Source organism: Salvelinus sp. IW2-2015, linkage group LG13 (assembly GCF_002910315.2).
Source record: "Salvelinus sp. IW2-2015 linkage group LG13, ASM291031v2, whole genome shotgun sequence".
Lineage (NCBI taxonomy): Eukaryota > Metazoa > Chordata > Actinopteri > Salmoniformes > Salmonidae > Salvelinus > Salvelinus sp. IW2-2015.
In genome coordinates, this window is record NC_036853.1 from 40,707,784 (window position 1) to 40,734,633 (window position 26,850).

A 26,850-nucleotide genomic window follows, 5' to 3' on the forward strand; every position below is an offset into this window, starting at 1 on the left:
TCAATTTTAGGTTATAAAATATCAAAAAGTAATAAAAAAAAAACAGAACAGTTTTTCATTATGTATCGTACTATTTATTAGTAGCCTGTACAGGCTGTACATATACTCATCAATAAATACATGACATGTATCTAACATCAATGGCATGGAATCGTTGTGAGGTCCAAAAGCAAGGTGGTGCTGTTTATGATGATGATTCAAGAGTCTTATGAAATGCTCTCTTAATTTTGATGACCCCCCCCCCCCCCAKCACCCAAACACACACTTGTTGCAGAATCCTCAGCACGGCCCCCCCCAAACCCTGCCCAGCGTCAGCTTAAAATCAGACACTGGTACAAGGATTGGGAGAGACTGTACAGAGAGAGACTGTACAGAGAGAGACTGTACAGAGAGAGAGAGCGAGAGAGTACTGCATGACAGACAGGTTTGAAGGAATAATAAAAACACTACTGATAAGACCATGCTCCATCTGAAATGATAGAAAAACGTCTGACCGCCTTCAGGTTATATGAGTTACAAACAGAAGTACATAAACAAAGTACATTCAAACAAATACTGAACAGAACATACAAATAAATGCTGCATTGATACGGAAATACAATGTAATTAACAAAAACATTATGGAGCTCTCTCTCCAGCCAGCCTATCTCTCTTTCACTAACTCTCTTTCTGTTGTTTTCTAAAGTCTCTGCATGTACAGTTTCCTGACATGCTTCTTGTAGTGCTCCTCTTACCGCGTACGCCTTCAAAGCCATTCCCTCGCCGTCATGTTGAACACATTAAGCAGTCCTCTCTCTCTTTCTCCCCTTTAATTTAGCTTGGCACTCATCTTCCTGTCCGCCCAATGCCCTGTCTCGTGCCCTTCTCCCTCTCTACGTCTCTGCTCCCTCTATCTATCCCCCTGTCAGGCCCTCCCTATCTCCCCCCAAATCACTGTTCCTCTGAGCCAGGACCAATGGGGAGCCAGCCAGCAGGGTGAGGCATTTCCTTTGTGACAGGAAGCTGGGGGGGGGGGTAATGAGAAAGTTAGAGAGAGAGATAATGAGTGAGAGAAGGAAGGAGGGGGTGAAAAGAGAGATAGATGTCAATGTTGAAAATTCACCCTAGAGACACAACTCTTGGTGGATTGTGTTCATTACCATCATACAGTATAAGGGTAGATGATGTATGCTTCTTTGGTTACTTTGACTGAACTCACTCTAAAACCTGATAGGCAGCAGTGCTCTTTTACACCAAGGAAACTCTTCCTGTCCTCTGGAAATGTCACAAGAGAGTGAATACAAACACATACAGTGACCCTTGTGAAGTTCAAGAGTGTATGTTCAAAGTTGAAAGTGGTTTGAAGTGAGGTCAAGTTTAGCTGGAGAGTGAGAGCGAGAGGTGTTTGAGTGGGCAAGACCAAGAAGAAGGGAGTAGAAAGCGGGATGGGAAAATATGTGATAGTGATAGACAGAGGGCCATGTTCAAAGACCGACAGTAGATAAGTGATCTCTGATAGAAGTTGAGTTGATGGGTTGGGTGGGTTAGGAGGTAGAGACAGTCCATAGGGGATAGTGGGGATGTGGTTGTTTGAGCAGGGGTTAAGAGTGTCTTGCGTGCAACATCCTCTCGGAATCTCCATACCTCGTTAACTGAATCTAATTACACAAATTTAAACATTGCCACGGAAACCCACAAATAATTATGTTAGCATATAGGACCTAATATGGCTGTGACTGAGTGTTTGTGTTGATTGTGAATATCAAGATTACAAGAACAGTATACGGTATACATATACACAGTTTGGGTATGTGTGTGTGTGTATGTACATGCGCGTGTGTGTGCACATTCATGCCTGTGTGTGTGAGTGTGCACATTCATATGTGTGTGCGTGCATTTGCAAGTTTGTACGAGTGTGTTTCATGTCCTTGTGAGAATTGGTTTGTCAGTCAGTCAGGGCATTATTTACAGTGGGTGTGGTGATGTGAGTAACAAAAACAGGAAATCCACAGTCACATAGGCAGGAAATGCTCCTGCTCAGTGACAGAGTGAGAAATAAACAAAAGATAAAGACCATAGAATACACAAGCTCCACCAGAAGTCTCTGAGGGGTGGTTCACTAACATAGATCAATATGTTACTGAAGATTTGGTAAATATTCTCACATTGAAATTAGCCAAAGTCTTTTCGCGTTCAGAAAGAAAGCCACTATCAGGATTTCTCTCTTTCCAGCCATTATTTCCCTGTTTGTACAGTATATGTGGTGTAAATTCACTTGGATCGATTTATTTAAAAATAAAAGCAATGCACATTCCAACTCTTACATTAATCAAGCTAACCGTCTTGTTACTGATAAATTACTGTTAAAGAACAGGCATTGTTTAGTTTCACATTTAGATTTTTATTCTTTGTTCAAACAGCTTCACAAAAAGGGAATACACAAAAATTATTAGCAGTTTAAAGACACACACATACACAAAATGCAACTACACACATACAAACACTCACTCATGCCTGCACGTACACACACACACACGCACTCACACACACACAGTGCTAAATGTACAGGTGAAGGAAAGGATTTTAGAAGGGGTAGGATTGCAAAAGTCAGATTGAAAGAAAGGAATGGAGAGAGGAGGAGGACAAAAATATGGCATCACAGTAATATCCTTATTCACTAGTATTGGTTTTTGATTGTCTTCGACTCTCCTAGGTCATTGGTTACATTAATCCCTGCTCGACTGTCATTGATTAAATGAAATCCATGCTTGACTATGATTGGGGATTTCATTTCAATGCTTGATTGATGAACAAACATCAAAAGGACTGAGTGAGTGAGTGAATGAGTGAGTGAATCTGCTGGGATCCAGCTCCAGTTCATCATTTGATTGCATTGTGCACTGAGCTCAAGCTAAATTGTAAATACTAGTCCAGTACCAATACTTGATTGTCATTGGCTGCTTCAGGCCCATACTAGATTGTCATTGGTGGTTCCATGGCCATCCATGATTGTCATTGGCTGTTGCAGGTCATTGATACTTTTATTGGTAGTTTTTGTCATTATTAGAATGACTGATTGTAATCGCTTTGGATTGTTACGGATTGGGTGTTTGCGTATCTTAGTCTGTCACAGTCACAGTGAATAGGTGGATCTTCAGATACTGGCAGGTTTGGTGGTGGTCTAGTGTCATGCCGTAACTGTGTTATTCTCACTGGAGTCTGGTCCAGTACTGACCTAAGTCCTGCTCACTACCCGACACACCAGGAGAGAGATATCCTGGGAGAGAGACAAAGACAGACAGAGAGAGAGACAAAGATAGAGAGACAAAGACAGACAGAGAGAGAGACAGAGAGAGAGAGAAACAAAGACAAGAAGGATGAGTTAGCAAAGTGGTACCTAAACTAAATACTAGATCTTCACAGACACACATGCACACATGCTGCAGAGACTCACCTGTGTTGGAGCTGGCAGCGTGAGGGGGAGGCAGGTGAGGAGAGGGGTAAGAGAGGGAGTCAAACTTCCGGGCCAGGGGGGGAGGAGAGGAGGGGGAGGGAGGGAGCATGCAGGGGTAAGAAGGAGCGGACTGGGGTGGCAATGACTGGAGAGACAGAGAGAGAGCAAAGAGAAGAGGAGAGAGGGACAGTAACAGGACATGCAGGAAGAGAAAAGAGAGAAGATTGTTAACCAGTGATAAGATTGATGAGACAGAACAAAGATTCAGTGAAAGTTTTGGTTGAAAATGAAGGACCAATAGTCATGTTAACAATGAACGACATGGGGTTCATAGCACAATAAAAAATAAACATTTGTTGAATTTACCTGCATATTGGAGAAGACTGAGAGAGAGCCGTAGCTTGAGAGAGAGTTGTCACTGCGACTGTGCATTGAGGCTTCATCAAGAAACACAGAAATGTTTTAAAATAATATTGTATACAGTAATACACACATACTGTACATTAACACACAAACACACCCTTGTACACCTACAAACATATTTCAAAAAGTGAATGGTTTCTTACCTGAGCTGTTGCCATGGTGAGAGTGATAGACACCTGTGTTGAAGGAGGTGCTGAGGGGGGCGTGTGCCTGAGAACAGGAAGTCCCGCCCCCTGACCTCTTCTGATTGCGCAACTTCTCCTCCCTCCTCCATTTGGCTCGCCGATTGGAAAACCACACCTGTTAATCAATTAATCAACCAAACTGTAACCATTCAGGTGTGTTTGTGTTGGAATATAACAAATATGTGAAAACTGTTGGTCCCAGAGGAATGGTTTGAGAACTGCTCAGGTACTAATTTGGTAGCTGTCATGCTCTAATATGGCCACTAGGTGGAGTAAAGGATAAGAATAAAGAGACGGAGGGTTAAACAGACAGAGTGAATGGTTGGTTACCTGAATGCGAGCCTCTGGAAGGTCAATTTTAGCTGCCAATCTCTCTCTGGCAAAGACATCCGGGTAATGTGTCCGTTCAAACTCTGTAAGGTGGAGAAAAATTTGTTAACACACACATTAAAATCACATTAACACACACATGCCCGTGGCATTAAACGGAGCTTTTCCTTCATGTTTATTACTATAATTTAATTGAATCTCCACAGGCCTCAACTGAAGCCTGGGGCTGGGGTTAGACCTTTCTCCAGCGCGTCAATCTGCTCCTGGGTGAAACTGGTGCGATTCCTCTGGAGCTTTCTCTTCAGCTGGAGGTGATGCTGGGCGTCCTCTYCKTCATCCCTCTCTCTTTGCACTCCTTCTCCTCCTCCRACCATCCGCACYCRCACGTCATCCACCACACAGCCATCTAATGGAAAGGGGGAGAGAGATTGTTCTCGAACAGAAGGACAATTTAAGCTATTTTCTTGGTGAAATGTGTGTGTGTGTTTGTGTGTCCACTGTTACTGTCTGCCTGAGTGTAACAAGCGTTTATGCATTCTCCATATCTCTACATGTACGTATACATTCAGTGTTTTGTGTTTGTGCACTCTGTCACTGTAGGGGTGTGTGTGTGTGTGTGTGTGTGTGTGGTTGTGTGTGTTGTGTGTGTGTGTGTGTGTGTGTGTGTGTGTGTGTGTGTGTGTGTGTGGTGTGTGTGTGTGTGTGTGTGTGTGTGTGTGTGTGTGTGTGTGTGTGTGTTTGTAGCTGTTGACACACTGTTTCTGCTCAGTCATGTGGAAGATTCTCCAGCTCACCCTAGCTGACTCCACGAGTCACACACACACACACACACACACACTATCTGTACCGTGCTGTGTGGTTGATGGTACCAGTTGTTTGGCCCAGTCCAGCTGGAGGTGTTCTGTAGATTCAGCATGCTGAGTTTCTCACACATAACACTTCCCCTTCACCTTCTCTCCTCCAATCAGAACAGAGATCAGAACTACTGGAAGACATGGGGAGGAGGAGATGAAGAGAGGGGGAGGAAGAGGAGAGAAAGGTAAAGGAAATAAGTGATAGGGTACACACACTACCGTTCAAAAGTTTGGGGTCACTTAGAAATGTCCTTGTTTTTGAAAGATAAGCACATTTTTGGTCCATTAAAATAACATCAGATTGATCAGAAATACAGTGTAGACGTTGTTAATGTTGTAAATGACTATTGTAGCTGGAAACATCTGATTTTGTTTTATGGAATATCTACATAGGCGTACAGAGGCCCATTATCAGCAAACATCACTCCTGTGTTCCAATGGCACGTTGTGTTAGCTAATCCAAGTTTATAATTTTAAAAGGCTAATTGATCATTAGAAAACCCTTTTGCAATTATGTTATCACAGCTGAAAACCGTTGTCCTGATTAAAGAAGTAATAAAACTAGCCTTCTTTAGACTAGTTGAGTATCTGGAACATCAGCATGTGTGGGTTCGATTACAGGCTCAAAATGTCCAGAAACAAATAACCTTTTCTGAAACTCGTCAGTCTATTCTTGTTCAGAGAAATTAAGGCTATTCCATGCGAGAAATTGCCAAGAAACTGAAGATCTCGTACAACGCTGTACGAACAGCGCAAATTGGCTCTAACCAGAATAGAAAGAGGAGCGGGAGGCCCCGGTGCACAACTGAGCAAGAGGATAAGTACATTAGAGTGTGTAGTTTGAGAAACATATGCCTTACACGTCCTTAACTGGCAGCTTCATTAAATAGTACACGCAAAACACCAGTCTCAACGTCAACAGTGAAGAGGCGACTCCGGGATGCTGGCCATCTAGGCAGAGTTCCTCTGTCCAGTGTCTGTGTTCTTTTGCCCATCTTAATCTTTTCTTTTTATTAGCCAGTATGAGATATGGATTTTTCTTTGCAACTCTACCTAGAAGGCCAGCATCCCAGAGTCGCCTCTTCATTGTTGACTTTGAGACTGGTGTTTTGTGGGTACTATTTAATGAAGCTTCCCGTTGAGGACTTGTAAGGCATCTGTTTCTCAAACTACACACTCTAATGTACTTATCCTCTTGCTCAGTTGTGCACTTTTCTTTCAAAAACATGGACATTTCTAAGTGACCCCAAACTTTTGAACTGTAGTGTACATTTGGAGAGAAAGAGAGACACACACACACTTGTGCATTAGCCTCCCACGGCAACACACGGGGAGTTCATTACAAACACACTCAGTAATTAGGAGCTACATCCCCTCCACTCTGACACTGACTATACACACACGCATGAGAGGAGAGAGTACCACTGTCAGCTACCATTAACCACACAGGCAGAACACAACCCCAGACACTAACTACACTAATGATACACAGTCACAATGTAGGGACCAAAATACTCACAACATTACACACATAATTATACACACTCTGACTATGATGCACACACAGACAGAAGGGGAGAGGAAATATGTATGCACAACACGAAAGCTATACAAGTGATACAGGGGATCAGAATTACACACAACACTGGCTACACCTTGTAATACACAGAGAAGGGGGGGGGGGATAAAAATACTCACAACACGACATTACTCTAACCTTAAACCTAACTTCACATTAATATGGTACACTGAAAGAAGGGACAAAAGTACATACAACAATACACACTGACTATGTGTGATAGTGATACCGGTATACATAGAATTGGAGCAGAAATACTCACAACACTGTCGTTAACACTGTAACTATACTCTAATGACACATGATGAAAGAGAAATAGAAAAACTAAACACAAGACTCAATGGACTTTGGAAAAACACGCAATAATAGACCCAAATACAGTAACGATGGAAGAGACTAACAACTCACAACACTGGACACACATTATCATGTTGTGGGGCAAAATATGCTCTAACACTATACACTTCATTTTACAGTTGATTCATTGATCCATTAGTCAATTATTATGATTAAGACTGAAATAAATGGGGATGAGACAATTAGTAGAAATAAATCCTGCCTTTTATCCAAAAGTTGTGAGTGTGCTGTGCATTGATGGACTCCCAACAATGACTACAACCAGGTATCATAACCAGCACAGAGCCATACCGGTTAAAAGCATAAGACACCGGACAGGCAGATTTCATACATCATTATTAGCAGACCTTTAGCTTGAATACATACAAAGTAAAGTGGGTAAAGGTTATACATTACAGAAGAAGAGGAGAAACCCTGAAACATCAGCGAGTGAGAGCTAGTTCTCTGGCCATATATTCATAAATCTTGCTATAGCGGGGTGTATCTCTACCTATTTGGCTCACAGTGCCTTTCCGTATCTCTATGTTGAGTCAAAGATCAAGTTATCTTGGTTCCGTGTGGTTTCACCCTCTCTAGTCTAGTTGGTACTTTTGCTATCTCTCACTGTCTGTCATAAATAGTTCCTTTATGTTTCGTCCAAATTTGTCTTGTTCTCTTATTCGGTCTCTGTCTGTGTCTGTCTCTCTCCCGCAACATTAGTGTTGGTTGGCAAGTTTAGTGAAAGGACACTCACCTACTCAAGAGAGAGGATGCCGATGGTTTTCCAAACTTGCGTTTCTCTTGTCTCTCCACTGTTTCCAAGGTTTCTCTCTTCCTCTCTTTCGTTATACCCTCATCCCTCTCTTCTGACCTCGCTTTTGTTGACCGTGTGTGCAAAGAGAAAGAGAGCGCAGGGAGGCGAGCCAGAGTAGAGATGAAGAGAGTTAGACAGAGCGAAAAAGAGGAGGCGAGGGAGGGGGGAGTGGGCCAGGGAGAGAGAAACAAGTCTGCAGGCACTCTGGTCCTCGGAGCGATGGATAGAGAGGGAGAGAGAGAGGGAGAGAGAAGGAGGAGGAGGGAGGAAGAGAGGGATGACACACAGACTCAGTGTCAGTGTCAGGTCTGGACTTAATGCCAGGAAAAGGGGTGATGGAGAGAGAGAGCGAGAGAAAGACAGAGAGAGAGAGACGAGAGGAAGGAGGGAGGGAGGGTGGTAAAGGTATGGAGAGAATGGAAGAAACGCGAAGGGAGGGTGAAGGATGAAGGGAGGATGACGATCACCTATATCAATTTTAAAACAAGGCCTAGTAACACTTTATTTGAAGGATGGCTTCTAAACATTATTCAATAGTGTACCCATTTTATGTAAAAGCCATATTACTCATGATCTATAAGGTTACATGTCCTTGTACTGAATATTTTTTGGCAGGTACCGGTATTTACTTGTTAATAAATAGATATATATAACAAATGATATATAAACGGTCTATGAATAGCAACCTATTTAATACAGGTGTATAAGACATTCATAAAAAGGTAAAGCTTTAAAACTGAAATGTGTTTGGCCTTATAGTGTTCCAAAGGGTTTGGACTGTAGAGAGAAACTCTGACCTTTCGGATACAGAGGACAGGGAGAGAGAGAGACCACTGGCCCAGTTCTGGCTCTTTCTGGAGAAACTGCATACATTTTCATGTGCAAATAAGAAAGAAAGGGTCGCATTCTAAGAACACACAGTTATAGCAATAGTACAAACACTTTGAGGTATACACTTTCATACACAGTACTTTGATTATTTTTTACACGCACACACACACACCAGTGACACCCTCACACACCAACTTGGTCAGTTGCTATCCTTACGGACTACGACGTGAGGCCCCTCCCCACATACACACACCCTACACAGTACAAGCTGCCAAATACGCGTGCTACGGCATGTTTGGCTTGGTTTCTCTCTGACTGCACTTTGTCACTCGTGACACCCCATTTGCATATTTCATTGGATTAGCCCAGAGAACTAGAGAGCCCTTGACAGTACAACAATGAGAAGAGAGAATGCATCTACAGTTTGAGCAAACGTATGTTGAGTCCTGTAGGGTAATATATCTGTAATACAATAGAATATAGTGGAGATGTATTCAGGAGAACAATATTACTCAAATCCCCTTTATCCATCTTTAGTCTTATTCAGTGAGTTAGAGAGCTCACTATGTTTTACAGTCATAATACAGCATCTTTTGCCTGATATTCTAAAAACACACTACAAACAGATATTTTTGGGGGAGGTAGACTGGATTGTTTGTTTTTCGTAACACACAAGGTTGGGGTCAATTCCATTTTAATTCAGGAAGTGCCGAAAAAAGAAGGATCCCGCACACTGCTCTTGATAGTATCACTGCTCTTTTAATAAGCTTTTACGTATCGTCAGAAGTGCCTAATTTACTTTCAATAAGGATGAGTTTTCACGTCTTGAATTGGAATTTTCTAATGACCTGAATTGATTGAATTGAAATACAACCTTAACAGAAGTGCACAACTACTTCAAGAACAACTACTTATAGAAGACAGAGAGAGAATGGAATGAGGAAGAGCATGTTGTTGTTATGAAGACTATAGAAAAAACAAGACGACCTAAGTATGACTGGGAGAGAGAGACGGGAGAAGGGGGGAGGTGGAGAAGGAGGGTGCCAACATGTTTTATTTCCGGTTGACAAAACTCTGCGCTCTCTCGCTCCCTCCTTCCCTTCTTTCCTTCCCATCTCAACCTCCCTCTCTCTCTGTCATTCTCTCTCTGTCACTGGCTACAGAGAATAATCTGAGGTAAGAGATAGATGACAGAAAAAATAAGGGATTTTGTTTTCCAAAAACAATGAAGGAAGACTAGAAGATATCTCTGGAAATGTGTTTTAGATGTTTCTATGCATGCCGTCTTTGTGTGAGTGCGTTTATGGGCATACATGTACACTGTATCTTCTGTGTATACCTGTATGCACAAGTGTGTGCAGGGCAGGCTCCAGTCATAAGCAGTCACTTAGAGCCCCAATCCCCCCAAATATAAACACAACATGGAAAGTGATGGTTTCATGAGCTGAAATAAAATATTACCATACTCACAAAAAGCTTATTTCTCTCATTGTGCATTTGTTTACATCCCTGTTAGTGAGCATTTCTCCTTTGCCAAGATAATCCATCCACCTGACAGGTATGGCATATCAAGAAGCTGATTAAACAGCATGATCATTACACAGGTGCACCTTGTGCTCGGGACAATAAAAGGCCACTCTAAAATGTGCAGTTTTGTCATACAACACAATGCCACAGATGTCTCAAGTTTTGAGGGAGCGTGCAATTGGCATGCTGACTGCAGGAATTTCCACCAGAGCTGTTGCCAGAGGATTTAATGTTCATTTCTCAACCATAAGCGTAAAACGTCGTTTTAGAGAATTTGGCAGTACTCACACCTGCTCGTCGAACTAATTTCAAAATCATGGGCATTAATTAGTTGGTCCCTCCTTTGCGGCTATAACAGCCTCCACTCTCCTGGGAAGGCTTTCCACTAGATGTTGGAACATTGCTGCGGGGACTTGATTCCCTTCAGCCACAAGAGCATTAATGAGGTCGGGCACTGATGTTGGGCGATTAGGCCTGGCTCGCAGTCGGCGTTCCAATTAATCCCAAAGGTATTTGATGGGGTTGAGGTTAGGCCTGTGTGCAGGCCAGTCAAGTTCTTCCACACAACTCGACAAACCATTTCTGTATGGACCTCGCTTTGTGCACGGGGGAATTGTCATGCTGAAACAGGAAAGGACCTTCCTCAAACTGTTGCCAACAGGCTGGAAGCACAGAATCGGCCTACCACTTCATGGCTGAGTTGTTGTTGCTCCTAGACGTTTCCACTTCACAATAACAGCACTTACAGTTGACCGGGGCAGCTCTAGCAGGGCCGAAATTTGACGAACTGACTTGTTGGTAAGGTGGCATCCTATGACGGTGTCACGTTGAATGTTACTGAGCTCTTCAGTAATGCCATTCTACTGCCAATGTTTGTCTATGGAGATTGCATGGCTGTGTGCTCGATTTTATACACCTGTCAGCAAAAGGTGTGGCTGAAATAGCCAAATCCACTAATTTGAAGGGGTGTCCACATACTTTTGTGTATATATAGTGTTTTTTTGAAATTCAGTCGTGGTCTCAATTTACTGTTGAGAGTAAGAATAGTAGAATATACAAGGTGCAAGTTTGAAATGTGTTTGTGCATCAGCTAGTTTTTTCTTGTTATGTCAGTCATTGACAGTCACTCAATCAGCTAACAATTGTTATATTTGTAAATTTGTCTTGCCAGCTATCTAAACTTGTAGTAATCATGGCCGAATACTGACCGGTCACACAGTACATGTGCCCAGGGGCCCTGACCTCCAGGGGGCCCCTGTTGATTTTGTTAATCACTTTTGCTTGTGAGGTGAGGGGGACCAAAAAAGGCTAGAGCCGGCCCTGAGTGTGAGTACTGTCTATGTGTATGCCTGTGTGTATGTGTGTTACTTGAATATTCGTGCAGCTTTAGGGCACATTTTTTCAGTCTCTTGTTAGTTCATCCCTGTCACCCTCTCTCTCTCGCTCTCTTTCCCTCTCTCTCTTTTTCACTGCTGGGGGGAGGGGAATGGAGGTCACCATAGCAACCATGCCGGGACAAATTAATATCAAGCCTTTAAAACAAAACACACAAGCTTACGTGTGCATGCGGGTGTGTGTCTGTGTGTGTGTGTGTGTCCTTTTCCCTTCGTGATTCTGTTACTCTGTGAATTTCCATAAAAGGGGAGGGGCTACATTAATTATGAAATATTCATTTCTATATCCATCTCTCTCACTTTATGTCAAATATCCCCCACTCAATTCACTGTTCCCCTCCTCTTCCTTGCTTTTGTCTTTCCTTCTTTCCWSTCTCTCTCTTCCTCCTCTCTCCATCTCTTTGCTGTTGTGTGCCCCCAGGCTATAGTGTGGCACGTCCTCCCTCCATCCCTCCCTCTCCCCTCCTCTCTCACTGCCCCTGTCACCTTCAATTGCTCCATGGAACTAGACACACCGCCTTAGGCGAGGGAAGAGAGGAGCGAGAGAGGAGAGGAAAAAAGAAAGAGAGGAAGAGAGAGACGGAAAGGGAAAGGGAAAGAGAGAAGAGAGAAATGAAACCGAGCGGAGGGAAAAAGTGGCAGACAGGGTATGTGTGAAAAGGGAGATAGTAAAAGAAAGGAGAAAGAAACAGCGAAAGCAAGTTTGAATTAGATAGAAAGAGAGAGAGAGAGAGCGAGTGAGCGAGAGAGAGGACATAATAAAAAGGTGTGGTTAGAGGAGTGGATGAGAAAGTCTCAACTGTGTTGTTCAACAGCATCCTGTGTATAACTATCCAATAACAGCAACACCTGCTGTCAACCATTGTCCTGTCTGAGGAGTCCAACACTGAGAACTAATGGATTCCTGTTAACTAAGATAGCAAATCGGTTCCATTCCCAGAATGTTGTGAGAAAGTCTTTAAATTCCATGAGTTAATGAGAACAATTCATGAAAGGACAAATTTTGTAAATAACACAATTACGTAAATAATAAAATGAAGTAGGACTAAATAACACAATTAAGTAGGGTCAATTCGGAATAAGTGGGAATTTTTTTGCATTTCCGTCTGCTGTAACCTCTGTAGACATCTATCCAACATATTAGTCCAATACATCCTCAAGAAGTTTCCTAATCACAAAAGAAATCTAATTGTTCTCATATTCACAGTAGGCATGACAAACCCCTTTGTGTACACTGAGTCAAAAGCATATTTTCGGTTCGCATTTGGTAGACTGGGACAGAAGGCTAAATAAACTGGGACACCATTATTATAGTCCCAATTGTACCCCAATAACAATTCAATTCAATTGTGTGTGATTTGGAAACATCTGAGAATTTCAGAAATGTATAATGTATTGGGCTAATATGTTGGATAGATCTCTGAAGAGTACAGAAGACGTAAATGCAAAATGTGTCCCACTTTTACAGAATTCACTCAAATAACAGTACTAATAACAATATTACAAGAAAACATTTACAGGACATAGTACTACAAGTACCAGAGCCCTGCCCAACCTACAGGGGGTCCCTAATGTAAACTGGATCTCATTCCTCCATTGGAAAATCCTATAAAACTGTCCCACTTTAGCTACTCCATGCTGTCCTACTTTAGCTGGTTGGTAAAGCAGGACAGCTAAAAAAATACTGAAAATTGAAACAAAACGTTTTTTATATATTTTGAGGCACTACTAGACCATAGTATGCACTTTTTTTTTTTTTTTGTATAATTTTTTTGTATTTTCACCCCCTTTTTTTCTCCCCAATTTCGTGGTATCCAATTGGTAGTAGTTACAGTTTTGTCTCATCGCTGCAACTCCCAAACGGACTCGGGAGAGGCGAAGGTCGAGAGCCATGCGTCCTCTGAAACACAACCCAACCAAGTCACACTGCTTCTTGACACAATGCCCCATCCATCCCGGAAGCCAGCCGCACCAATATGTCGGAGGAAACACCGTACACCTGGTAACCGTATCAGCGTGCACTGCACCTGGCACGCCACAGGAGTCGCTAGTGCGTGATGAGACAAAGCTATCCCTGCCGACCAAACCCTTCCCTAACTAACCCGAACGACGCTGGGCCAATTGTGCGTCGCCCCATGGGCCTCCCAGTCGCGGCCGGTTGCGACAGAGCCTGGACTCAAACCCAGAATCTCTAGTGGCATAGCTAGGACTGCGATGCAGTGCCTTAGACCACTACGCCACTCGGTAGGCCGGCATAGTATGCACATTTACATCACAATGTGGCACAGTGCATTATTTATGATCATTTTATAACCTTAACATCAAAATAGAAAACAACCTATGTGACCAATCTTATTATCATGTGCTTTGCAGGTGAGCTTCCTGTTTGAAGCTTGCTCTGTCCCCCTCTATGGCTGCGTTTCAAACTCAAAGTAGACAGCCCTCGGACCTAAACCCTCAGCCCTATGCCCTTGGGGGAAACCCCGCGGCCGTATTTGCCATTGGTCCAAATGATTAGCCAAGCAATGGAGGTTTGCCACGTAACCCTCGTTTTTAATGGAGTTTGCGAGTGTCCAATTATGTTCACTACGGGGCCTGAAACGCCCCATAATTCAATTCGCGATGATTGGATATCCGCTAAGAAAAGTTGGCCAAAACTTAAAACCTTAACGTTAATATGGAGTCAACATACAAGTGTAAGTAAAAATGAATGTAAATAAGTTAGAAATGGTGCTACTAATGCACAAACATGTCTCGTAAAAGTAATGATGTTTGTTCTTTGGTTAGCTTTTGGAAATTGTCGAAATAAAATATTTTCCTTCTTCAGAAGTTCCAGATAGACTGGCTAACGTTAGTTAGCTAATTAATTTGCTAGCTATCATACAGTAGGTGTATATTAATAATTATATAGTTAATGTAAGTAGACATGCCATCCTAATACCCTGACTACACCGCTCGTGTTGTGTGCACGAGCGTTGCAAAATACATTTAGAAATCTATGTTATTCAATTATTGCACCCACACTGCTCACGCGTGTCAAAGAGCGTTTGCGTTGCCAAGGGCTAAAATAGAAGTCCTTTCTATTTCTGACGCAGATCGCTCTGCAAGTCCTGCCTCTCCCATCTCCTCATTGGTTTATAGAAGCAGGTACCCACGTGCCATCTCCTCATTGGTTATACCCACATGGGTGATTGAAAGACGAACTGTGTTGCCGGTCGTCGTAGTAATACTATGAAAGTTTAGATGCCAATCACCATATAAATTCAAAGATGAAAAAGCCTGGAAGGAGGAGAGATGACTAGAAACGATTCGGTTGACCGTTTTATGTGTGGATTAATTGTCGGAGTAGAGGACCTTGTGCATTTCAGGTAAAATAACAACTCAATGTTTATATCCCAGGACAAATTAGCTAGCAACAGCAAGCTAGCTAAGTAGGACAAATTAGCTAGCAAGTGCTAGCTAAATTGCCATAAATGTTTAATGCTTTTCGACCTGTCCTCAAATTAATGTAATTGGTTCAGAGTTTGTTTTGATATTTTAACCTGCGTGTCGTGATTGCGTTTGGTGTAGGGGGACAACATAAATGTATGCACGATGGCGCACGCGCGCAGCCGGTTTGCGTTCCGTGTAATCATAATTGACTGTAGCGCATATAAAGCACCCACAAGCTACCTGTGGCTAAAAACACAATCATTGCAGGATGAACGAGTGACGAATTTCCGGGCAAGGGCGGTCTATTTAAATATCATTCCTTCCTCCCTCGCCATTTTTCCTGCAAGTGTATACTCGTCAGATGTCATGATACGTCATCAGAAGTCCCCACTTAATTTGAGGGCTGAGGGGATAGGATGTGTATTTTAAGTGTTTGGAATACAGCCTATGATGTCACACCAATGAAGTGATGTGATTTTGATCATGTGGTTTGTCTGAAAGGGCTTAACAACAATAGGCTGCATTCCAGACACTTAAGACACACACTCTCCCCTCAGCCCTCAAATTAAGTGGACAATTATAATGACGTCTGACGAGTTTACACTTGCAGGGCAAGGGGCGAGGGAGGGAGGAAGGAATTCATTTTAAATGACCGCAGGTAGCCAAATGGTTAGAGTGTTGGGCCAGTAACTGAAAAAGTGTGTGCGAGCAAGGAGGCCTACAAACCTGACTCAGTTACACCAGCTCTGTCAGGAGGAATGGGCCAAAATTCACCCAATTTATTGTGGGAAGCTTGTGGAAGGCTACCTGAAACGTTTGACCCAAGTTAAACAATTTAAAGGCAATGCTACCAAATACTAATTGACTGTATGTAAACTTCTGACCCACTGGGAATGTGATGAAAAAAATAAAAGCTGAAATAAATCATTCTCTCTACTATTATTCTGACATTTCACATTCTTAAAATAAAGTGGTGATCCTAACTGACCTAAGGCAGGGAATTTTTACTAGGATTAAATGTCAGGAATTGTGAAAAACTGAGTTGAAATATATTTGGCTAAGGTGTATGTAAACTTCCCACTTCAACTGTATGTGCTAGGAAGGAAGAAGTCCGGAAACGGAAAAGGGAGGATTTTGCTGAAAAAAATATCTGCTTTGGTTTTTTAGATTGTTCTGCTCAAAAGGCATCCAAGTCTGCCCTCAAGTGTTAGGTTTCCAGAACAACGTAAGCATACATTATTTAATCAAATAACCCTCTCTAAAATTAAATGTTTCCCCCAAAGCTGAATGCAGACTAACTTCGTTTCTATTAAATATCACGTTAGTCTGTCTTTCCGATATTATTATGGACTTCATTTTCGGACTTTACAGTGGGAAAGGCTACAGTGGTGGGGTTTTCCACCCTCTCTGTTTTCATATGAATGGATGTAAATTGCATTGGGTTTGACCAAACAATGATGCCTGTCATTCATTGCCATATGTTTATAAACCTCGGTGTCCCTTTACATTGCTGATGAAAACTTTGTTAAAAATCTTGAAATATTGATAGTGAGTATTTCAAGATTTTTAACAAAAATCGCGCTATGGTATGGAGGTTTGCACCGTGCGCATTCGCGTGTCAACATGGCGCTTCAAAGCCAATCGAAATCAGTCTCCGCTCCGTTAATCCCATTTCCTCGTTTCTATTGGTTACGTTTCTTGTCATCGTGTTTGGCAATGGTCGACTGAGCAAGCGTGGCACCGCCTCCTTTATTGTAGAATTTAAAGAGGCATGTAGATCTTTACAATCCCAGAAACAACCGTGATTGAGACGTGTTGCTAAAAATTGGTACGTTTTTGTATTATTATTATTCATGCATATGCTCCAGTAAACGAATTGAGGGATTTCGGTTGTATAAAATAAAAATGTGTACAGTTCGTTATTGGAGTATTTGTATTTATTTAACTAGGCAAGTCGGTTAAGAACAAATTCTTATTTACAATGACAGCCTAGAGGGTTAACAGTGGGTTAACTGCCTTGTTCAGTTAGAACGACAGATTTTTACGTTGTCAGCTCGGGGATTCGATCTAGCAACCTTTCGGTTACTGGCCCAACGCTCTAACTACTAGGTTACCTGCCGACCCAATTAAGAGTAGCCTAGACTCATTGACATAAAATATGTAGGCTACCTAACTGCATCCTTTTTTTCATTTACAGGCATTGATGTAATTCATTGTTGTGTTCATTATTCAGAAGACTTAAGACAACAGACATTGACTGAGTTATTCTAATTCAAGTCTGGACTCAAGACAGTAGCCTATAAATAGGGTGAAGAAGTTTGACCAACTTTTTTATGCCCATATTTATCAAAGTTGCATTAAATAAACATTGTATAAACCAATAATGTATTATTTTGAGTGAGTCCCATATCATCTGGCAAGTATCATCTCTGTCTGTTTGTAGGCTAAGTTCTGTTCAGTGAGCTGTAGCGTCTCTCTCTCTTTCTCAGGACAGAAGATGCTGCGGCAGTCACTACCATCCCTCATTCTCATCCTCGGTGTGGCGGTAGCTGTGCCCGCTAAAGAGAAGCGTGTCCATCGCCATAGTGACCTGAGTGACCATGCCCATGACGACTCCACTGGTTTCCATTATGACCACGAAGCCTTCCTGGACAAAGAGGAAGCCAAGACCTTCGACCAGCTGAACCCCAAGGAAAGCAAAGACAAACTTGGGTACATTATGTTACACAACACCCAGGCTGGCAGCGTCTCAAATGGCCAATATGCACTACTTTTGACCAGGGCCAATATTTCTTATGTTATGTATTTCTTTAGACCCAGCTTCATATTCCCTATGTACAGCCTTTGACCTGGGCCCATAGGACTCTGGTCAAAAAGAGTGAACAATGTATGAAATAGGGTGCCATTTGGGATGCAGCCCCACTCTCAGTGCTCTAGGTTAGAAGTTACCCCCAGGCGCATATCTAGGATCAGTTTGCCTTCTCTAAACTCCTATCCATAACTATTAGGAGGAGAATGCAACTGACCTGAAATCAGAGTCTATGAACAACTTCATCCTATTCCAATAGACACCCCTCCCTTTCTTTCTTTCATTCTCATTCCCTTGTGGTGCATTATTTCATACACTAATTCTGTATCCCTAGCCCTACCCATCTGGCTAAGTCAACATTACATCCTCAATCATTTTTGTTTTACTTTCAATCCTTTTTCTCTCTTTCTACACATTCATTCCCTGCTCTTCTCCCTCCTCCAACCACCTACGCTTGCACTCTTCCGTTTGACTACAGTCATTGTGTTTACGTGAAGACATCTCACCCCCTGCCTCTGTCTTAGCATACTGTTAACCTTGACTTGTTCAATCAATCAAATGTATTTTATAAAGCCCTTTTTACATCAGCAAGTACACAGTAAGAATTTTTGTAAAATCTCCCTCAGTTTTTTATTTCCACGCTTTCAAAAAACGTAAATATCTGTTCCAAATTAAGATTCAATGAAGTCTGCAGAACGGTTGGGGTGTCGGCTAATACATGGGACATTGACTTTGAAAAAAATCTATTTTGGTTATTATACTACAGTAAGCGAAGTGGATTTACACCCAGTAACGGAATTTTTGCGGTATTTTTTTGCGGTAACATAATTTCATCATGGGTCCTTGATCTGTACTACACAGAAATTTATAATTTTGGATATGAATGTCATTCTCTTCATGGTGATGTATCCTAAATATTCACACAAAGGTATAAATATGCAATATCCTCCTTAGCGTATTTGGGTATTATTCAACTATTATTTTAACGAGCTCTGCCCCAAACAAGACTGAATTTGGGTGTAACATGTGTTACGTTCCCAGAAAGAAAACCAAAAATGTTGCTTAAAAAGAAAGGCGGATCTAACAAAGACTCACTGACAACAAACTAAACAGGTGGGGTTTTAGGAGGGGTTATAAAAGACACTCATGGGGGTGTCCACTGAAAATTGCATAGCAACAAAAACTGGGACCTAAAAGACACCCACCATGAGTACCCACTAAATTTGCCAAGTAAGAGGCTGTAAGGTGTGCGTGTTGGTGGCAGGGAAGTCAGGTGCAGGAGAACGAACTTGGTATAAACGGAGTCATTTAATAAGAACTCACAAACTCCAAAAAACTAAATATACAAAAAATAATAAAATGGGTACAAAACCCGTCGCGCACCAACACATACTAGCACTAACATACAATCTCCAACAAGGACATGAGGGGAAACAGAGGGTTAAATACACAACATGTAATTGATGGGATTGGAACCAGGTGTGAAGGAAGACAAGACAAAACCAGTGGAAAAATGAAAAATGAATCAGTGATGGCTAGAAGATCGGTGACGTCGACCGCCCGAACACCGCCCGAACAAGGAGAGGGACCGACTTCGGAAGAAGTCGTGACAGAGGCATACAAATGAAAAAACCCCACCAAACTTAAAGACAGAAAGCAAACCAAAAAGTTTAGCAAAACAAAAACAGGGAAGATCAGACAAAGGAATGTTTTTCTAGACATCAAATAGGGAGCGCCAACTAAAGGTTTTGACACTGCACATCTCAACTGAAGCACTGGGCCAGCCACTCTTAAATATCACTTGGGCCAGCACAGGTGAAACACCTTCTAATTTACGAGATAGACAAGCCAGCAAAGATGTAACACATACTGACTAACAAGGTGACACCAATCGGTGCTCCTGTCACGCCCTGACCATAGAGAGCCTTTTATTCTCTATGTTGGTTAGGTCGGGGTGTGACTAGGGTGGGTTATCTAGGTTATTGTATGTCTATGTTGGCCTGGTATGGTTCCCAATCAGAGTCAGCTGTTTATCGTTGTCTCTGATTGGGGATCATATTTAGGCAGCCATTTCCCCACTGGTTTTTGTGGGATCTTGTTTGTGTGTAGTTGCCTGTGAGCACTGCATTTTGCATTTTCACTGCATTTCTCAAAAATATACTCTTAGCATTAATTTGATACCCAATTTGATATGCTCCTATGAACTTTATGTTGGTGCTCATGGGTCCTTTTACATGGAAATTACCTTATACAGAAACCAAGCCTAAACCCTAAAGAGCAAGCAATGCAGATCTTGAAGCATAGTTACTAGGAAAAACTCCCTAGAAAGGAAGGAACCTAGGAAGAAACCTAGAGAGGAACTAGGCTCTGAAAGGTGGCTAGTTCGCTTCTGTTGGTAGTATGCTTAGTTGGCTTGTTCTGTCCCTTTGGCAGGAAGATCGTAGATCGCATCGACACAGACAAGGATGGTTTCGTGAGCCGTGGGGAACTGCACCAGTGGATCAAACCAAGATACTATTTATGTAGGGTCTAATTTGATATAATTACCACGTGATATGAGGAGAGATTGATCATGAGCTACAAACACAATCCAAGAATGAGATGGGAATGAGAGGAGAGAGCTCAACATGACAGTATAGTAGTGTCTATACAGCTATTTGATAGTGGTGTCATCTTAGGTTCGTGTTGTTAATACAAAGGCAGGGGAAGGGGTTACCACAATATCCATGTCTTTTATCCTTGATACAAAGAAACAAACACAGGTGGAAAACAGAACATGTTAACACATTTTTCCCTTTGGAGTTAAAAGTAGAGATAATCTGTAGTAGAGAGGGTAAATTAGTGACACATATCACTGATAAACTCTGATTCAAAAGGTTTTAGTAGGCTAGACTTTGACTTTGACTGCAGTACACAACCCAAGAGTATTTACACTGACAGTGTAGTTCTGGGCCAGTATGAATAAAGCGTCACAGAGTAGGAGCGATCAGTTTAGCCTATTAGATCATAATAAGTAACATTACATGGACAGGGGGGACCTGATCTTAGATCAGCACTTCTACTCTGAGACGCTTGATACATACAGACCCTGATCTTTGCTTTACAAAGCCATGTCTTGACTGAGAATGTCCTCCGCTCCCTTGCAGATGAGTAGTTTGACGACGTGGATGACAAGGCTAGCTACAAGGCCATGCTGACTAGAGACGAAAGGCGCTTTAGGACAGCTGACCACGACGGGGACGGCATCGCCACCAAGGTCGAGTTCACTGCCTTCCTTCTCCCTGAGGAGTATGACCACATGAAGACCGTTGTCATACAGGTCAGTCAGAGGACTGGGATCAGTCAATAGTCACAGGATCAATCAAATTCTGAGGAACATCCAGGTGGTGCACTTTTTTTCTCCAGCCCACTTCTAAACAGCTATTTTTTTTTCTGTTTCACTTAGTAGAAGACAGTAGAAGACATTGACAAGAACGGTGATGGAAAGATCACCCTTGACGAATACATTGGTTAGTCTCTCCTTCAACCTACTACCCTTTCCAAACAGATAACATACAATATGTCATCAACCAAACATAATATCTGGTTCTTTATACATTTTATGAGAACAACAAATATTTAATTTTTTTTATTACTGATTTATGAGTGATATTCTTGGGTCCACAACCAACTGTATATGTTAAATGAAAAGTGCTAGTATGCATACACAAACAGAAGATAACCCAGAGGTGCACAGTAGGCATGATTTTGAAAGTGATTTTCTCCCCAGCGAATGGACCAGTGGTTTTCAAACCTCTCCTCGGTGACCCCCAAGACATTTCACAATTTTGTTGTACACCTGAACTAGCTCATAACCCCTGGAATAGACTTTAGAATTACAACACCTACTGTATAAGCTGTAACCTGTTCTTTCCACCACAGGGGACATGTTCACACCTGAGAATGGAGAGAGTGAACCAACCAGACTGGGTGCTGATGGAGAAAAAACACTTCACAGAGTTTAGAGACAATAACAAGGTACACTAGTCTGCTGCTACTGGATCACCTTAACATCCTCTCCTTATACATTACTATAACATCATTATAACATCACTTTTTAAGTCAGTATACTTAAGGTACCCTACCCCTCAGACCAGCTATGTCAATACTTACACACACACACACACCCCTCTTTCTGTGGACATACTAAGTTAACAGGTTTGTGTCTGTTGTGTTGTCAGGATGGTTTGTAACAGCTCTCTATGCGTGTTGTGTTGTCAGGATGGTTTCCTGGATAACCATGAGGTAGCTCAGTGGATCCTGCCAGGAGAGATTGACCATACTTACAATGAGGCTAAGCACCTCATCCACGAGACAGACACAGACAAGGTACGCATCTCCCCAGTCTTACTGCCTGAACTCTCACCCTTACCCCAAACCAAAAGCCCCATACCTGTACACTCTTATAAATGTTTCTTATTCCACTTCCACACACAATCTTATCCCCTCCAAAGCACCCCTAGCCAGGTGTCCTCTTCACCCCTCCCCCATCCCTGTCCCCCTGTAAAACTCACACCTCCGCCATCTGTGTACCCCTTTTTACCCTCACCCTACATCTCACCACCCTCATAACTGCAACTATCGTGCAGTGTACACCCCCACCCGTTCACGCCCCTTCCTCTCTGACCTTCTCACACCTTCCCCCAACCTCACACCTCGACTTCCCATACGAAAACCAAATAACATCCTGTTACAACTGACAACTGTACTTGGTGACATGTGCAACGCATCGACCTATCCTACATTACAGGGAGTAAATAGTATTTTTTATTTAATTAGGTAAGTCAGTTGGGCTCCCGAGTGGCGCAGCGGTCTAAGGCACTGCATCTCAGTGCTTGAGGCGTCACTACAGACTCCCTGATTCGAATCCAGTCTGTATCACAACCAGCCAGGATTGGGAGTCCCATAGGGCGGCGCACAATTGGCCCAGCGTCGTCCGGGTTTGGCCGTCATTGTAAATAAGAATTTGTTCTTAACTGACTTGCCCAGTTAAATAAAGGTTACACACACACACACACACACACACACACAATAACAAATTCGTATTTACAATGACGGCCTACCCCGGACGACGCTGGGCCAATTGTGAGACTCCCAATCACAGCTGGTTGTGATACGGCCTGGAATCGAACCAGGTCTGTAGTGACGCCTCTAACACTGAGATGTAGTGCCTTAGACTGCTTCACCAATGCTCCCCTGCGGTGTACTGTTATCCACCAAATACATACCTGTTAGACTTCCCCACCCTCACCTGGATAGACCTTCCGTTCTGCTCTTGAGCAAGGCACTTAACCCTAATTGCTCCTGTAAGCCGCTCTGGATAAGAGTGTCTGCTAAATTACTCAAATGTAAATGTAATGTTCGTATCCTGTATATAAGCTCAAGCTTGATTAGCAACCCCTCCTTCCACATCATATCATATGCCTTCTACACAGAGAAAAAAACAGCCACAACCGTCTCCTTCACCTGGACCTTCCTGACCTCTGCTTCTAAGCAGAGCACTAGGTACATAGTTCCCCTCCCTTTCCTGAACCCACTCTGATGTGGCGATACTAGCCCCCTGCTCTCCAGGAAGTAAGTTAGCCTCTCCATAATCATACTCTCCATAATCATATCATCATTTACATAAGTATTCAGACCCTTTACTCAGTACCTTGTTGAAGCACCTTTGGCAGCGATTACAGCATCGAGTCTTCTTGAGCTTCTCCCATTCTTCTCTGCAGATCCTCTCAAGCTCTGTCAGGTTGGATGGGGAGCGTCGCTGCACAGCTGTTCAGGTCTCTCCAGAGATGTTCGATCTGGTTCAAGTCCGTGCTCTGGCTGGGCCACTCAAGGACATTCAGAGACTTGTCCCGAAGCCACTCCAGCGTTGTCTTGGCTGTGTGCATAGGAGCGCTCTGGAGCAAGTTTTCATCAAGGATCTCTCTGTACTTTGCTCCGTTCATCTTTCCCTCGATCCGGACTAGTCTCCCAGTCCCTGCCGCTGAAAAACATCCCCACAGCATGATGCTGCCACCACCATGCTTCACAGTAGGGATGGTGCCAGGTTTCCTCCAGACGTGACGCTTGGCATTCAGGCCAAAGAGTTCCATCTTGGTTTCATCAGACCAGAGAATCTTGTTTGTCATGGACTGAGAGTCTTCAGGTGCCTTTTGGCAAACTCCAAGCAGGCTGTCATGTGTCATTTACTGAGGAGTGGCTTCCGTAAAGGCCTGATTGGTGGAGTGATGCAGAGATGGTTGTCCTTTTCGAAGGTTCTCCCATTTCCACAGAGGAACTCTGGAGTTCTATCAGAGTGACCATCGGGTTCTTACCAAGGCCCTACTCAAATAATTGCTCAGTTTGGCCGGGGAGTGATGGAGGCCACTGTGTTCTTGAGAACCTTCAATGCTGCAGAAATATTTTAGTACCCTTACCCAGATCTGTGCCTCGACACAATCCTGTCTCGGAGCTCTCCGGACAATTCCTTCGACCTCATGGCCTGGTTTTTGCTCTGACGTGCACTGTCTACTGTGTGGGACCTCATATAGACAAGTGTTTGCCTTTTCAAATCATGCCCAATCAATTTCATTTACCACAGGTAGACTCCAATCATGTTGTAGAAACATCTCAGGGATGATCAATGGAAACAGGATGCACCTGATCTCAGTTTCGAGTCTCATATCAAAGGGTCTGAATACTTATGTATACATTTGCAAAAATGTCTAAACCTGTTTTTGCTTTGTCATTATGGGGTATTGTGTGTAGATTGATGATGTAAAAAAATATTTTTTATATTTTATAATAAGGTAAAAAATGTGGAAAAAGTCAAGGGGTCTGAATACTTTCCAAAGGTACTGTACATGTAATGTTAGGGTTATGTGGTTGTCTCAACTAGCTATCTTCAGATGAACGAACTTACTGTAAGTCACTCTGCATAAGAGCATCTGCTAAATTACTAAAATGCCAAATACAGATCTCATATTACTGTATTAAATCGTTTTAATTTTTTTTTTTAAATTGTCACATGATTAGACATGTATCATTTGTACAGTTATTTATTAAAAATGTAGTTATTTGTTACATTTGACTGTATAAAATCTAGCAGTACTACTTATTTCTCTGAGAATGAGGCGGATAATAGAATTTAGCAAAAAAACATGATTATTTGTCTCTGAAATGAAACCATCAAGTGATGTCATGACTAGACGTCTAGATATTGAAAAAACACACCAATCTCTTTAATAATTTCAGAAAATCTATAGCGTTTTTTAATGAAACTCTTTATATTTAGAGTTGGCAAACTAACAACTTCCTCAATGGTCAATTAGTCCTGCATAAATTATATTATGTGATATTAGTGCCCAAAAAGATGTAGGCAAATTAATCTCTATATTGAAAAAAAATCGGAAAATTCTGGAACCCTATTTTGAATTGTAGGCCTATTGTCAAACCAAACATGTATGACAATCACTGGTTAAGGTTGCACGTCAAAGTATCATGCATTCCTGCTTGGACATGCTAATTAGTTCAAGTTAGTATGGAGCCCTGTGTATGCTCTCACCCGAATATATAATATGTGAATTATAAGATCTGTGTAAACGCACGGCACCAGCTCAATCTCCCATTGCTCTACGATATCTCGGGGTTGCCACAATATACATTCTGCAGAGGCGCTGGTTCAGTTCTGTGTGCAATTAGGATAATTTAGTGGACTATGCGCAGGCTTGGGCAGTTTCCTGAAAAATGGAATCTGTTACTGATTACAGTTACATAAAAAATTAAGTAATCTGTAACATAATCCTTTTGATTACTCAAAATGAGTATCGTAATCAGATTACTTTAGAATTACTTTAATTTATAACACCCAGGCATCTTTTTTTTTAGGTTTTTAAAAACATGTAACTAATTATTCCATTTAGTAACATTACTATTTTCAATTTGGGGACTAGTGTGAAATACGGCTCTTATAATTTACATATTGTATATTCTATGTGTGAGAGCGTACACAGGGCTCCATATTTACTTTTTCCTAACATTTTCAATTGGTGGCACAAGCCTATGATTTGGTCATGCCACAATTGTATTGCGGGGTCAGAAAATAGAAAGAAATTGTAGTCTAATGATCATATCAAAACCCATTCAATTCTAAGTGTACTAGACTACTAAAATTGTATGATTTCATTAAAAAAAATGTAAACTAATAAACATGTCCAAGCAGGAATGATGATACTTAGATGGTTTCACAATAAGCCTATCAAATGAAAGATATAGAGATTCATTTTCCTACATCTTTTTGGACACTAATATCACATAAGATAATTCATTTGGGACTAATTCAGCACCTGAGGAAGTTGTTAGTTCGCCAACTCTAAATATAGTCTAATTATTGCTGATAGTTTGCGTTGTAATTGATAGGCCTATTTAACATTTCATTTAATGTAGCTTATGCACTCACCATGAATGGCTGACTTGAGTCCCCTTCGCTCGAATATAAGCTGATAAATAAAATGTTGACCAACAGAAAGCTTGGTACCCTCTTCTTTTCAACATTAACAGCATGTGTTCAACACAGTGTTTGAAATGTTGAGCAATCAGAAAGCATTTTCTCTCCCACTACTCAGAGACAGAGTGAAAATACACTGTAAATAGGCTACAAACTAAGCATCAAGCAGCAACTCTATGGAGTCCATACAACTGTCTGATTGACCAGTGGGCCAGGTGTAAATGGTATGGCAGCCTTACCTACTCATTCATTCATTCATTCAATTGGAATACAAAAGAAGCCATCACCAGGACAGTAGATTCTTGCCGAGTTGAGAGCATGTGAGAAGTCTTTAGGGTGCGTGACATGACAGCAATGCTGACAAAATAAAATGTTCCTA

At 42.0% G+C, this 26,850-nt stretch overlaps 1 protein-coding gene and 1 pseudogene across 1 annotated transcript; one reads left to right on the top strand and one right to left on the bottom strand.

The window, feature by feature from the left end:
• Window positions 1-2,356: 2,356 nt before the first annotated feature.
• pax10 (paired box 10) lies at window positions 2,357-8,236 on the bottom strand. The gene is given in 9 exon segments (XM_070446277.1): window positions 2,357-3,256; window positions 3,434-3,578; window positions 3,800-3,870; window positions 4,000-4,156; window positions 4,372-4,454; window positions 4,610-4,777; window positions 5,210-5,233; window positions 5,236-5,356; window positions 7,895-8,236. Coding segments are annotated over 8 exon segments (786 nt in total). The 5' UTR covers window positions 5,306-5,356; window positions 7,895-8,236; the 3' UTR covers window positions 2,357-3,188.
• A 12,338-nt stretch (window positions 8,237-20,574) lies between these two features.
• LOC111971258 (calumenin-like) lies at window positions 20,575-25,149 on the top strand (annotated as a pseudogene).
• The last annotated feature ends 1,701 nt before the right edge of the window (window positions 25,150-26,850 follow it).